We start from the raw sequence: 14,385 nt of genomic DNA on the forward strand, positions 1-14,385 counted from the left end.
ATTTTGATATTCATCGTTCTGACAAACTTTTTAGTCCATCAACCAAAGGCTTCCCTTTTACAGGTGGATGAGCCTGAGGAAACATAGTTGGAACATAGATGTAGATTACAACTTTGATAGACCAAAAGCCAGTGCTACTATAAATCAATCCGGGAGGACCCCATGGGTAAATATATAGCTCACTTATGTTATTATTTGTGAATGTGGACATTAATGAATTGACTTTCAGCTGCTCACCCGGACTCATCCGACATTGGTTCATCTCAGCAGAGACAAAATGTTTGCATATAAAAGTCACTGAGCTACTGTGAACTCTGGCACATAGCCAATCACAATTTAAAAAAGGACTTTTGTGCACAAACTGAAGGGTTTTCTAACCTGAATCCTTCCACCATTCCTCTTCTTCCTGTTAGATCTGTTATTCTATTTGTATAAAAGGGCTGTGGGAGCAATTCATTTTATTCATATCCAAATAGTTTAAATAAAAATACCTGAGAAAATAAGACATGTAAGACAGCTCACACAAAAGAGGAAATTTGGACCGAAGTTTAACTCTTTTTGTAAGCGTTTAAAACTCAAGTCTTGATTTCCAGACAGCTTACAGCTTGAGCTTAAGACCAAAATTTTGTATACCAACCTAATATGAATTTATTTGTTATAAAACAGCAATGCTGCCCTTAGCTGTCTGATTCATGAACATAAACCATGAATCCCACAAACAAGTTCAACTAAAAGTGACAACATGACTTAACAGTACTCATTCTAAACAGCTGTCTAAATAGGTGGAATTGTAACACAACTGAGTGAGTTTCACTAAACTTTTGGAATATAAAAATCTGAAATGATGTAAGGGGGTTTGTGAATTTTACAACCAGAAATTGCACATGTTTACCTCTCTGCAGTATTAAATATTTACCTTCTAGGTTTATCTTAAAAAACTTAATCTCTACAGTTTTTTAGGAATAAACTTCTATATGAAAACTTAAACAGTGTCAAACAAGAGAAACATTTGTAATTCAAATGCAGAGTTTAGAAGATTTTCACCATTAAATTTACAATAAAAAAATCTTTCACACACTTTTATTTTCTTTATGACTGATTCTACACTGGAATCTGTAATGGGAGTGAATTTATTCAGCCTGAACCGATTTCAAAAGAGGGACAAGAAAAAAAAGTCCTTTTTCTTCAAGTTCCCCTCTGCCTGAAAAGTGCCCCCTCCCCTATCTAGCTTCAGTTTTTTTAGTCCCCGCCTCACTTCTCCACAAACCAGATCTGTTTGACTCCAAAGCACCGCCCTTTTTCTCCCACTGGCTCTCTCGTGCCATCCCTGCCATTCCTCTCTCCCGTCCTTTCACCTCCCTTCTCCTCTTTCTCTTCTGCTGCTCCTCAGAGCTGGCTGTTCACACCAAACAGCTCTAAGCCAAAGAGTCTCCCTTCCCCTTCACACGATCCAGCTTTAAGCCTGAACCTTCCCTTTGAATACAAACACATTGCTCCAAAAGGAAGTTATTCCTCAGATCCAAAGGTACAGGAACAACTTTTATTTTTATATTGATACTGTATCATTTCTAATCTATTATGTTTGCAGATCGGTTGTTGAGTTTGGAGGAGATTTCAGCATGAGACTTTGAAACTGAACCAGACTGTACACGTGTTTAGTGTACACAAGAGGAAGTACGAAGCCCCAGCTGCAAGTGAAACATGTGTGCGCCTTTTATAAAATGCAGCCTTTTCTCTATTTTAAGTGGCTTTATTGCAAATTTTTAGTGTAAGGTAAATACTTTTTTGGAGAGGTCACTTAGAAATTTGAATTTAATTTTAAAAATTGTGTTTTTTTGTTGCATGGATGGATTTCAGTTCACAACATTTTTCTATTTTTTTAATTTAAACAAATTGTTCCACATTCTGTGCCTTTCCTCTACTAGATGTCTGTATTTCTTTAAATAAAGGAGAGGAGAAACAGTAACCAAAGGAAAGAGCAACATTGACCACCTTTTTGACTTTTTATTTCCTTTTTACATGTGAGTGCAGGTCAAGTTTCTGCAGTCCTGAGGAAGATCTTAAGTTTCCGTCTGCAATTATGGCTCAAAGCCACCAACAGGACCTGCAGAGAAACCAAAGTGGTCTTCAGCAAATCAGTGCCAGGATCCAGGCCAGAACAATGCTCGCCAAAAAGAGAGTGGAGAGCATTAAGAAGAATGACGTGAAGGGATTCTTCATCAGAAATGCTTTTGTTATTATGACTGTGGCTGCTGTAATCATAGGTAAGAACCTTTCTTAAAAGGATTTATGCTTTCAGTAGACAACAACATTTATTTTTAGAGGATAAGACTATGACTCTCGTCCTCTAAATAACTCCCTTTGGTGTAACTACAAGCCAGTCATCAAAAGAGGAAAACTCCCTAAATGAACAGAAGTAACTGTGACTAAATTAGCCGACTGGCCTTTACTTGACCCTCCAGTTGACCTCACACCTGCCGCCTTTCACCTCGGAATCCCACACTAAGTAACGGCTAAAAGTGCAACACATGACAACCACATTTGACTGACTATCAGATTCAGGATATTCCTGCCTTTGGCTTGAAGGATAAGACCACCTGGGCTTGTCAAAGCATTTTAAAGAGCTCACAATTTAGGCTTTGGAATTTCTATGATACTGTCGAACAGGCGTAAACACAAAAAAAGGCAAAACTGGACTGATATTCATTTCAAAACAGCAAGCAATTGCTAACAATAACACTAAACAACACTTTTATTTTTCACCTTGTACTGTAATATTTTCATACTGATTTCTGGTATTGTTTTTTTTTTTAAAATCCAGGCATAATCTTGGGATTTGCCCTGCGCCCTTATAAAATGTCCTATCGTGACATGAAGTTCTTCTCTTTTCCTGGAGAGCTGCTGATGAGAATGCTCCAGATGCTGGTTCTGCCTTTGCTTGTTTCCAGCCTCATCACAGGTATGAAAAGGTTTGAATTTGTCAAATTAGTCCCAAAAAGACAGACAAAATACCAGTGATCCAGCCATTAACTGTGTTGTTAAATTACCATACAAATACAGCATCAAAGTGGACACACATGAAGCACTTCACTAAGTCTGTAATTTGGAGTGAACATACCCAAAGATACTGCAGGTATCTAAAATCAGACAAGTGACACAGCTTTTATTTTCTCTTGCTCAACTTGTGTCTGATTCTGCAATCCTGCACAGATTGCTTCACATTTGCCACATTGTCCACTTGCACATTAGTAACCTTTGACTTTAGTTTTAAGACTTTGAATCTGTCTGGCAAGCGGCATCTGTTTTGTTTGCCAGTAGCGACACTGACTAAGTTCTTTGACGGCCTGCGGCTCTGCTGACAAACATGTACCTCATGATCAGCGGAATGAGCCAGCTGTTTGCTCAGCCGACTGTTGTTTTCAAACCCTGCGGTGTGCCTAGTAAAGAGCAGAGGAGAAATATTTTGCCTTTGGGTATATATATATATACGTACATGTACCATTTGGCAGTTAAACATCTATATTTGTTTGTACATGTTTCTCCAACAAATGGATAAAAACTGACCGATTGAGTGGTTTTAGGGACTGACAGGCACAGAGTAGTCTCCTGTTATTCTATAATAGTGTGCTTTGTGCTGTACTGGGATGTAGCATCAGAATCCTGCGACGTAATGCCTTATGACTGTTGTAACATTAAGAAAAAAATGATAATCTGTAAGAGTAGTCTATCTTCAAAAAGTAAGGGCTATCATACTGTATGTTGGTTTTAACTTAAGACAATTAAGTCTGATTCCTTTTTTTTATTATCCTGCTTCTTCTCATCAGCATTCAAATGGGATTTGTCATAGAATATACCCTCCCATGAAGATTGTTATGGATTTTTCTTTCAAATGTGTTTACACATTTTAAGACAGTTTACTGTCTATAATTTAAAACAGATCTTCCTTTGGACACACTAAAGAATTGCATATAGATGTCCCCATTATCTCTGTGTTTGTTATGAGTGGAAAATGTGGCTTTGCATTGAGGATACGTGTAACACTGCTATAAACTCAGAAAGTTTAGATAACCTTGGTTGAATACTTTGAAACAACCCCTATACCCTTTACCACCCTGGTTTTACTCCGATTTGAAAATAGCCTGAACATTTGCTGACGTCTTTGAGCAGAAGAACAACTTAAAAACTCCACTGTAAAGTTCCTTTTGACTTTCCCCCAATGTGGTCATCAGTTTATGATGAATGATGGCTAGGCTTACACAAATGTGGAGAGGAAAATGAGGAAAATACTGATCCTGTCCAACATTTTTTTTTATTTCACCACAACTAGTTATACCAGATTATGCAGCAAATCACATCTTGGAACCTCTTGACAAAAAGAAAACATATTTTAAGATAATTATGGTTGTTAGAAACAAGTGCAGAGATATTTATGGTGGAAAAAACCTTCTATTTGTAAAATTTGAAGTATTTCTGACAATTTACAATTTGCATTTTATGCAAAGACAAAGCATTACCCTTAAGTTTAGTTCTCCGTAAAACAATGAATTGACTTTTAGAAAAAAACAACACCAACTGGGTTTACTCTTACAGAGAAAAACTCTAAACTCAAGACAAAACAACTCTTTTTGCTTAATTATTTTAAAGTTATATGTACTTTATTTTAGACGTGCAAATTTAAATGGAACAAGTATTTAAAACCTTAATCTTTGGGATGACTGTCACAAAGAACAATAATGATTTTACCAGTTATTAACCTTCATAATTGAGGTCAATATTTACTTCTACCTTGAAGTAAATCTCTTCACAAAAAAAGGCTTGTTTTTATAAAAATTAAAATAACAATGTTGATTCCATTATTAAAAAAAATAAATTTTTGTAGATTTGAGATATTCTCAAAAACTTTGAACATTCTCAAGTATATTTCAGTTTTATTTGTTGTTCTTCATATGTAATGAATAGTAGTTAGGGTAGGTATTTTGCCAACACATTGTTTATTTAAGCAAACTGCTTTTTTTTTTTGGTTTAGTCGATAAGAACCGGTTTTTGTTTCTATCTTTTTGTGGCATTGCAGGTATTTGTTATTTTCCCCTTCAACTTAAAAATTATGTAACGGGTGTTTTCTTTGAAAAAAAAAACATGTTTTTCTGAGAACTGAGAATCAAAGAGTCCTCCAGAGAGGCCCTTGAGGTAACCTGAGCAGAAAAGAGGGGTCCTAAAAGGTAAATAAGTTGAAAGAAGCAATCTCAGGGTAAAATGAGAGAGAGAACCATAACCCAATAAGGATTTATAAGTTGGATGTTTATCTATTAAATTATAAAAAAAAATGTTTGAAGATCACAATAGTCAATAGTTGCATCTTTTCACTCTGTTTTACTCACAGCTATTCACCCTAATATGTCTCACTAGCACAAATCCTTTGAGTCTAAAATTAGAATCCAAAAGCTTTATTCTTGACAATCTTATTGCTTTTAACTATTTTTCTTTTTTCATTTTTACTGGTATTGTTGTTGTTTATTCATCATTAGACATGGGAAGTCTCCAAAAAAGACCTCTTGCTGTAGTTTTGTCCTGTTTTTCACCCTCATTGCTCAGAGGTGATCTCTTGCTTGCGTTTGATGAACATGCCCCCCAAACTACAAAGAAAGTCATTCTACCTGCTCTCCTTCAATCTTGATTCCTTCGTTCCTTTGAAAAGTTTGAATAGATGAAGCTGCATCCGTCGTTGCCGAGACAACGGGCTAGAAATCATTGTGTGTGTGTGTGTCGCGCGGACGAAGTCAACAGGTTTTCCCAGGGCCTTTGGACAGAGGGTAAGGATGAAGGAAAGAGGGAAAGAGAAAAGGGCAATGGAGGGGGCAGCTGAAGTGGTGGATAATAAAAGGAAATTGCAGCACAGACATCAGTGTGTAAGAAAAAGAGAGGCAAGATTCTGTGAGAGAAAAGAAAAAAAAACATAATTAAAGCTGCGTGGGATGCGCTTCCCGTAGGCCCACCACCTGCAGGAAGGATCAGGAGATGGTGCTTTGGGATTTGAGCAGCAGTCAAAGGCAAGTGCCTTTACAGCCCAATCCTTGAACACAGACTCTAGTCATTGGGCCAAGGATTGTAGCCAGCGGCCCAGGGGATGACCAAGGATGTGCTCGGAACTGTAGGAGGTGTCTATGGAAAGTAAGATCTGGACTTTGACTGCTGCCTCCGTGACCTAAAGTGGAAGAAGATGGTTGCATGTACATGGGTCAAATCAAATCAAAACTATCTTCATTTACATAGCACTTCTCATACCTTCCAAGGGGCTGTACACCAAGTTGGGATCAGGTTGAGATCAAGGATGGGGTTAAAACTTAGGAAGATTATCCAAACAGACAATAAACCTGAGATGCCATTCATAAATGAGAAAAAAAACTAATGTTAAAAAAAGAAGAAACAATTTAGCAAACTTTTGGACTCCTGTGAATATCAACTTAATCACTAACTAAATCTACTATCCAGCTTATTACCCAAACCCTTCCCACCCTAATTAATGGGAAAAGCCAATCTCTCACTAACCCTACTGTGAACTTGATTTGAACCTGGCTGTAACAATCAAGTCAAAGGATTTATTGTGTGACCCCTGTGCTCACATACTCAAAACAACGCGCTCCCACCACACAAAGCCTGATTTCACAGTTTCAGAGGAAAAGGACAGGCATGGTAGGAGCTGACAATAAATTACCTTTGTCACAGTTGTTAGGTAGTTTAAATCCATTTTCTCATGACCATTGTCATTATAAAGGGATCCTAAAGGACTTTTTTTTAAACAAAAAGAGCTATAAATCATTGAATACTTTATAAAGCATAATCTATGAATTTTCAGTAACTGAATGTAAAGAAAGTTGCCTTAAGATCAATCATATCACAGTGATTCTCTACCTGTATTTGTTAAAATATTGATACGCAAAATAATAAAAAGAATTACTGTTAAATTGAAAGAAAACACAAATTTTGGCTGTGACATTTTTGAAGAACATTTGCCACTCTTCAATAAAAGTTAAATTAGTTAGTTTGCAAAGTAATAAACCACAAGTGAAATCAAAATAATTTGAACAGATAAGGAAAAAATGAGATGCTTGGTCACAATCCACATTTCTCTTAAGACAAAACCTGAACAAAAGATCTGCGGGAATTTATACTAATTTATCAACACCAAGACATGAGTATTTTCCAATTACTGCAAAATATACACAACCAAGAAAGTACACCAAAGGTTTCTTTGAGTCACATCTGATATGATCTTAGTTTCTCAATCTGACAACTTAAATTTAACTGAAACTGGATCACACATGACAAGCCAGGAGGGCTGAGCATTCCAGAAAATCCCCAAGAGCATTTCTTAAAAAGTCCAACTTGATAGGATAAAATGGCAGAGAAAGTCCGCAGTCTGAAATTACTGCATGTTCTTTGAAAAAAAACACAAGATATTCAAAAATGCCCACCCTTCAAAAATCTGTGAACTGAGTCAACACAAAAAATGGTAATGGTTACTTGTAGAAATATTATATTGGGTTGGTGTTTCAAAAGTGATTTGAAAGTTAATGAATGATGAATTTGGAGCTTCAAACTCTTTTGGCTTTGTTTATAAAATGTCCATTGTGTTAGGCAGTTTATGCTACACATCAGAAAAATTTAAGAAAAGTTGATGTCTCCTAAAACTTTATGTAGGAAAGAGGGTTGTAATTACTACTTTTCTGCACTGCTTCTAATTCCTGACTGCCCACAACTATTGAGAAAAACTAGCCTTAATTTATGTAGATTTGTGGTGGCCATTAAACATATTTCTCTGTGGTGCATATAGATTAATGTCTTGTCATTAGGGTAAAACTTTGCATAACTGGTACAGAGCTGTAGTTGCTACTCAGAACAATGAGTATTGGGATGCAAAAATGTCTGTTTGTAACAACAAAATGTTTTGAATCCTACTTCCATGTGGAACATGTTACATTTTCCTAGAAACTCTCCATCCCCTGCCTGGGTTTGGGCTTGACGTTCATTAGTGTGCATCTTTATTGGATCATTTGTGCAAAATAGTGTACTTTTAATCGTTACACGCTGTTTTTGTGACACACTGATGTTACACTCATGGGTCCTCAAAAAACAGAGAAGCAAAACACATCTAATGCAGGATTTTTTGACAAAATTCATATAATTAAGGACTACATTCCCAGGTAATTTATCCCTGTACCTACAGATGGATGTAAGACATGAAAATAGACTTGATTGGCTTTCACTCTACAATATGTGTAGTCTTCTCAGCAGCAAAGGTCAGTGTCAGATTGGGTTTCTCACCCCTCTTTGTTGTCATTGAGGGTGAGTCAGATAATCCAGATGGGTGTATTTGACATATAATTACTGCTTCGTTTCCCAGAGTAACTGTTTGCACCATGGGACTCGATTCGGTGACACACCGCTGCAAACTCAATTATTACAGAGCACCATGAGCAAAGATGATAGGGATATTTTCCATTCATGTAAAAAAAAAAAACCTGAAAGAATTGTCTCCTAACAGCTGATGTGGTCATGCGTGTACACGTCTGCTGCACTCCTACCCCCTCTACAGGAAGGCTTAGAACACTCAAATTTACTGTAGTTTATGTAACTTGGCAATATTAACAAACTGTATTGATATTCTTGTGCAATTATATTCTTTTTAAGGTATGGCCGCTCTGGACAGCCGTGCTTCTGGTAAAATGGGTATGAGAGCAGTGATCTACTACACCACCACAACTGTCATTGCTGTGTTCATTGGTATTGTTATGGTACTCATTATCCACCCTGGAAAAGGATCAAAAGCCGAATTTGCCAAGAAGCCGCCGATTGAGCAGGTCAACGCTGCGGATGCCTTTCTGGACCTGATCAGGTATCTGCAAACATTGATGCTCATTAGCAGCCAGATGCACACATAGGGCCCTCTGAGCGCTTCAGCACCTGCCCTTTTTTCCTCACATAAAAAAGGTGCCCAGGGCCCTCTTTTTTTTGTTTTTTTGTATTAGCATTAATAAATTCCTGTTGGTGATTCAAGAAAAACAAGTTGCAAAAAAATCCCCACGATATTCTTCTATCGTGCCCATTTTCTTGCAACAAGGGGTTCGGATCTGCCGCGTCTGTCTTTGCAGCCCTGATCAGACTCATTCAAATGGAGATGTTCATTTAAGACATTTAAGTTACTCTATTTGTGCTGTTAAACAATATAAAAAATGTGCTTTTTTAGGTTTCTTTTAACTTAAAACTCAATGTTTTTTTTTTTCCAGAAATATGTTTCCTCCTAATCTTGTCGAAGCCTGTACAAAACAGGTAATTCACTGGTTTTTTTTTTTTTGCTTTCAACCTGAGGACACATAACACGCATAGTTCATTCATATTGTAAATTCTGTTTAACATTTATATCTGTCTTCACTCAAACTACTATAATATAGACTGAATTGTGACTCAACAGTTAAAAACTACATTGTAAGGTTAAAACAAAACTACGATGTGTAGCCTAATTATGCATCCTAATATTCAATGAAACAAAAGCAATTATCACAGAAGTGAATTGTCTTAGAGCAAAGAAGTTTGGAAGCAAACATCAATTTCTAATTGGACTTCACAGTTTATCAAAAATTTACATAACTTTAAATGTTGTTTTTGACTAACTTTTGGGCATCTAAAGGCAAACTGAAAAGCCACAAATGGCTGAATTTAACTTTATGTCAGGAATTTTCTTCAAAAAGATAGGAAAGATAGGATTAGTAACTTTTAGTAACATTTTGTTTGTATCCACAAGTTGCTTGCTGTATTTTTTCTTTGTCTCTCAAATGTTGTTTTTCAGTCTGAAATATCACAAGAATGAATAAATGTAAAACACCTTTGTCTTTCTTTAAAATACAGTTCAAGACGCAGTATGGCAAGAGAATAGTCCATGTGACAGTTACAGTGAACGACTCAATAGTCACCGTTAATGGAAGCCAACAGATTACTCAAGAAGAAATGATCCCAATCCCAGGATCCGTGAATGGAATCAATGCCCTGGGCTTGGTAATGTTCTCCATGTGCTTCGGTCTGATTATCGGGAAAATGAATGAACAGGGACAACCCCTAAGAGATTTCTTTGACAGCCTCAATGAAGCCATCATGAGGCTGGTTGCCATAATAATGTGGTAAGTGCTGGGAATTCTGTCTTCTTGCTGAATGAAGAAGTGAACACACAAAATACTGAAACTTCTATAAATTTCGTTTTAGGTATGCCCCTGTTGGCATCCTGTTCCTTATTGCTGGTAAGATTGTGGAGATGGAGGACATTTCAGCCATGGGTGGTCAACTGGGAATGTATACAGTGACAGTTATCAGTGGCTTGCTTATCCATGCTGTCTTTGTCCTCCCAACACTTTATTTCATTGTCACTAGAAAGAACCCCTTTGGGTTCATTGCTGGGCTGCTACAGGCTCTTATAACTGCCCTTGGAACATCTTCAAGGTATGTGCTCGCACAGACGCTTACATTCCCAAAAGATCACCATGAAAAGTCTCCAAATGTAACATTCAGCATTTTGTTTGAGAAAAAGCTTTTTCAAATCAAAGTTGTACCTGAATATTGTTATTTTGGGTCAAAGATATTTAACTACTGGTTTAACCCTGGGTTTGTCTGTCTCAGTTCTGCCACATTGCCCATCACCTTTAAATGTCTGGAGGAAAATAACAAGGTGGACAAACGTGTGACACGTTTTGTGCTCCCTGTTGGTGCCACCATAAACATGGACGGTACAGCTTTATATGAAGCTCTGGCAGCCATATTTATTGCTCAGGTCAACGACTACAGCCTAGACTTCGGACAAATTCTCACTATCAGGTATGTAATGCAACCTTTTTTCTGAAAGGGGTCTGTTGGTATCAACATAACCCGTTATTTACTAGAACTTTTTTGAGCTGGAACATCTGTTTGATGAGTTTTACACATTAAAGAGGCTTTTACTGATCAAAAAGCCCAGAATAATCTAACATGCAATACATTTTGTCACAAAGAAATCAATACAATACAATTTTAATGTAGTATTACAGCCACAGCTGCCAGCATCGGAGCAGCTGGAATACCTCAAGCAGGACTGGTGACCATGATGATAGTTCTGACGTCTGTAGGTTTGCCCACTGATGACATTTCGCTGATCATTGCTGTCGACTGGTTCCTGTAAGTACAAACTTTCCTTCTTACAGTGAAATGTCAACAGAAAAGGTTATTTTTTTCTCCTTGCAGAAGTCATCCCATCCCACCTTAACTTCTGAGATCTGTAGAAACTGGAAATAGCTTGGTTTTTGGAAGAAGCAAGAACTGTTTCATTATTAGAAGATAAAATGTGCTGGATGAATTTAATTAACTTTGACCCAGCCGCATTTTTGATTTTTCACGGGTGAATTTTTGATTCATTCTCCTACAATCCATCTGGATTTCATTGAGTTATGGGGGTTGACTCTGGTTCTGGTTCAGATTTTTTTCTTCCTTTTGGGAATGATGCTGCATTCTGCTCAAACTCATGCCTTATTTTCTTTTTGTAATATAATCTTTTTGTGCGAGCTCTGGGTCATGACCGAAAGAATGAGGTCTCGGATACAAGCGTCCAAAAAGAGCTTTCTCAGTAGGGTGGCTCGGCGCTCACTCAGACATAGAGAAGCTTGGTCACCCTGGTGATAGGTTGGAGTAGAGCCGCTTCTTCTCCACATTCAGAGGAGCCAGTTGTAGTGCTCGAGCATCTGATCTGGAGGCCTTCTGGGCACCTCCCTCGAGAAGAGTTCCGGGCGTGTCTCACTTGGCCCCAGGGAAGACCCAGAACACGCTGGAGAGACTATATCTCTCAGCTATTTTGGGAATGTCTCAGGTCCCCCCAGAGGAGCTGGAGAAAGTGGCGAGGGACAGTGAAATCTGGGCAACTTTGCTTAGACTGGACGGACGGCACTTAAGTGTTCACTATGTTATCTATTGTCTTTCCTTGTAATCATTCATTTGGTCACCAACTCCTGTGTTTAACTCACCTCCGTCTCCTCAGAGACCGATTGCGGACCACCACCAACGTGCTGGGAGACTCCATCGGTGCAGGGATAGTGGAGCACCTGTCTCGCCACGAGTTGCAAAAGAAGGACCCTGAACTCGGCAACTCTGTTGTAGTGGAGGAGGCAGACAAGAAGCCGTACAAGATCATCTGTCAAGAGAACGAGTGTGAGAGTGAGAGGCTCACAGATAGTGAGAGCAAGATGTAAAAATAGGTTTAATGCTCATTCGTTTTTACATATGCAGTTGCATTGCGATGAACCAAAATCTTGTTTTTATTTTTACCATCTCAGTTTGAGATTTAGACACATAAAATCCAAATCTGTTTTGAATGAGGGAGTTTAACCTGTGTCCTGTTCCTAACACACATTCTTTTTTTTTAATATGTACATTTCCTGAGATGTATAATTATCATAGAATGGCAGCTGTTTACTCTTATAAATGAATTACAAAGTCCAGTGGTCAGTAGCCTACATTTCACATCCAGCTTGTGCAATTGTAATAGCTAATTTTGCCCACACGAGGCCAGTATTGCTTTGACTTTAAACGTCACAGCGCATGTCAGCTCATGGGAACCTTTTTTATACTGTTTGTTCTTTTTTCTGGCTTAAAGTTCTTTCTTTCTTTCTAAAACAAGTTTTAAATAGGAAAAATTAAGTTTAACTACCGGTATTTGCAAATCCAATTGGATTTTGTAAATTGAACACACAAGCAACTGGTTGACCAATGCTGAGAAGAAGTGCCTATTCTAAAGGATTATTCCATTATTTGTGGCTGCAATATCTGCAGATTAAAGGACAGATATTATTTAATTTCTTCAGTCGCAGTTCAAGTTTTTTCCCTTAAATGTGTCTGGTTGTTGCTGGGAAAACAAAAATCACAGAATATTTTGTTGCAAATTTGTTTTTAAATATAATGTAACACCGAAACACCAAAAGTACTTTGCCAAATATTTAAATACTGTTTTCCTAGGAACAAAATTCTACTTATTTAAAAAAAAAAAGATAACAAGCCATTTGGAAAAAAAACCAAAAACATTAATGGATAGACAGATTTCTCCAAGATTTAAAAAGTAATGAGTGTCAATTACCCTTGAGCATGTGACTGTCAGCCCTGAGATAATCCTCTAACATACGAAATAAAATATTTGTAGTGTAAACATTTATTTCTAATTCAAATTTACATTTTTAATAAATTTAGAGTTGAAACTTGTTTTTGAACAATTAGAGCTGAGGGTTAATTAAAATAAAAATCTTTATGCTTTTGATAAAAATCTGACTAAAACATGTTAGAATGTAATTATTGCCTATTTAGTTGACAATGTACCTTCACCCTTTAGCTCATTAATGTGAAAATAGTGCCTTGAAAATAATAATGAAATTGCTTTTGACTTTAATATATAAAAGCAAATATATTACAACAATTTTCTCTAATGGGGCTAAATACATTTTTCACTATTACATTTTTAACATGTGTTTTTTTCCATCTCATTTAAAAAAAATGTTTGTTTTTGTAACTGTATAGATGGTTCATTCAAACCTGTAGAACTTATATAGAGAGATGTAGATCAATTCAAAAATGATTGTAGAATAAAGGTAAAACATTTTACATAAACGTTGCATAGTTTAAGATGTGATTGCTTTTCTATTATGTAATGATAAAACTAATCTTTATAAATGTGAAAACAGTCTGATTGATGGGACCAAATCTTCTTTAGCTAGAAATTAAACATTTGTGTTCTCACCTGTTGGACCTCCTCCTCCTACACACACACACACACACACACATGCACACAGACACATCTTCATTGTGTGGATCTAGTGAAATGACCAAAACACAGTAAACTACTAATATTGGTGTTCCATCGAATGTGAGTACACACCAGAGAGAAAGAGAAGTGTGCACACAGAAAAATGAAAAAAACAAAAATGCATGTACATAAATTTATCTTGCATGTATGTTTTTTAATAAAAGTGGTGAAACAACTTAGTGTGTTGTCATTTACAAACCATAAACATGGAAAAATATGATTGTTTCAGATACTGTTAAGAGTTTTAAATAGAAATGGAAGTTAAACAAGATAGTATGATAAATGATACAATAAAAACTTTGGGGTGTCTTAAGCACAATCTGACCAGATGTCCAAACAGAGACAATTTTAAAGCATAAAAAAACAATTTCCTAATCCATCCTTGTTGATGAAGAGAGAGTTTAACTACCTCAACAAACTGTACTGCAGATATATTTGTAGCAGAAAGCTTTTGCAACAGTTGATAAACCAAACAACAATTAGGTTCTGTCTCCTTTTAATCTAAACGTCACAAACTTTTTTAC

General features: G+C 36.8%; 1 protein-coding gene across 10 annotated transcripts; it reads left to right on the forward strand.

Moving 5' to 3' along the window:
- The first annotated feature begins 1,317 nt into the window (after window positions 1–1,317).
- LOC101170347 (excitatory amino acid transporter 1) lies at window positions 1,318–14,036 on the forward strand. 10 transcript variants are annotated; one of them, XM_023958404.1, is made up of 11 exons: window positions 1,335–1,525; window positions 1,589–1,703; window positions 2,032–2,264; window positions 2,822–2,959; window positions 8,689–8,893; window positions 9,285–9,327; window positions 9,904–10,172; window positions 10,255–10,488; window positions 10,666–10,860; window positions 11,062–11,196; window positions 12,050–14,036. In XM_023958404.1, coding segments are annotated over exons 2-11 (1,665 nt in total). In that variant the 5' UTR covers window positions 1,335–1,525; window positions 1,589–1,701; the 3' UTR covers window positions 12,261–14,036. The 10 variants fall into 10 exon arrangements, with proteins under 10 accessions (XP_023814169.1, XP_023814165.1, XP_023814164.1 ...); XM_023958397.1 differs by having other exon boundaries at window positions 1,330–1,525; window positions 1,589–1,773; window positions 2,027–2,264; window positions 10,255–10,860; XM_023958396.1 differs by having other exon boundaries at window positions 1,330–1,525; window positions 1,589–1,773; window positions 10,255–10,860.
- Window positions 14,037–14,385: the final 349 nt, after the last annotated feature.

The sequence above is a fragment of the Oryzias latipes genome, chromosome 9 (assembly GCF_002234675.1).
Source record: "Oryzias latipes chromosome 9, ASM223467v1".
Classification (NCBI taxonomy): Eukaryota; Metazoa; Chordata; class Actinopteri; order Beloniformes; family Adrianichthyidae; genus Oryzias; species Oryzias latipes.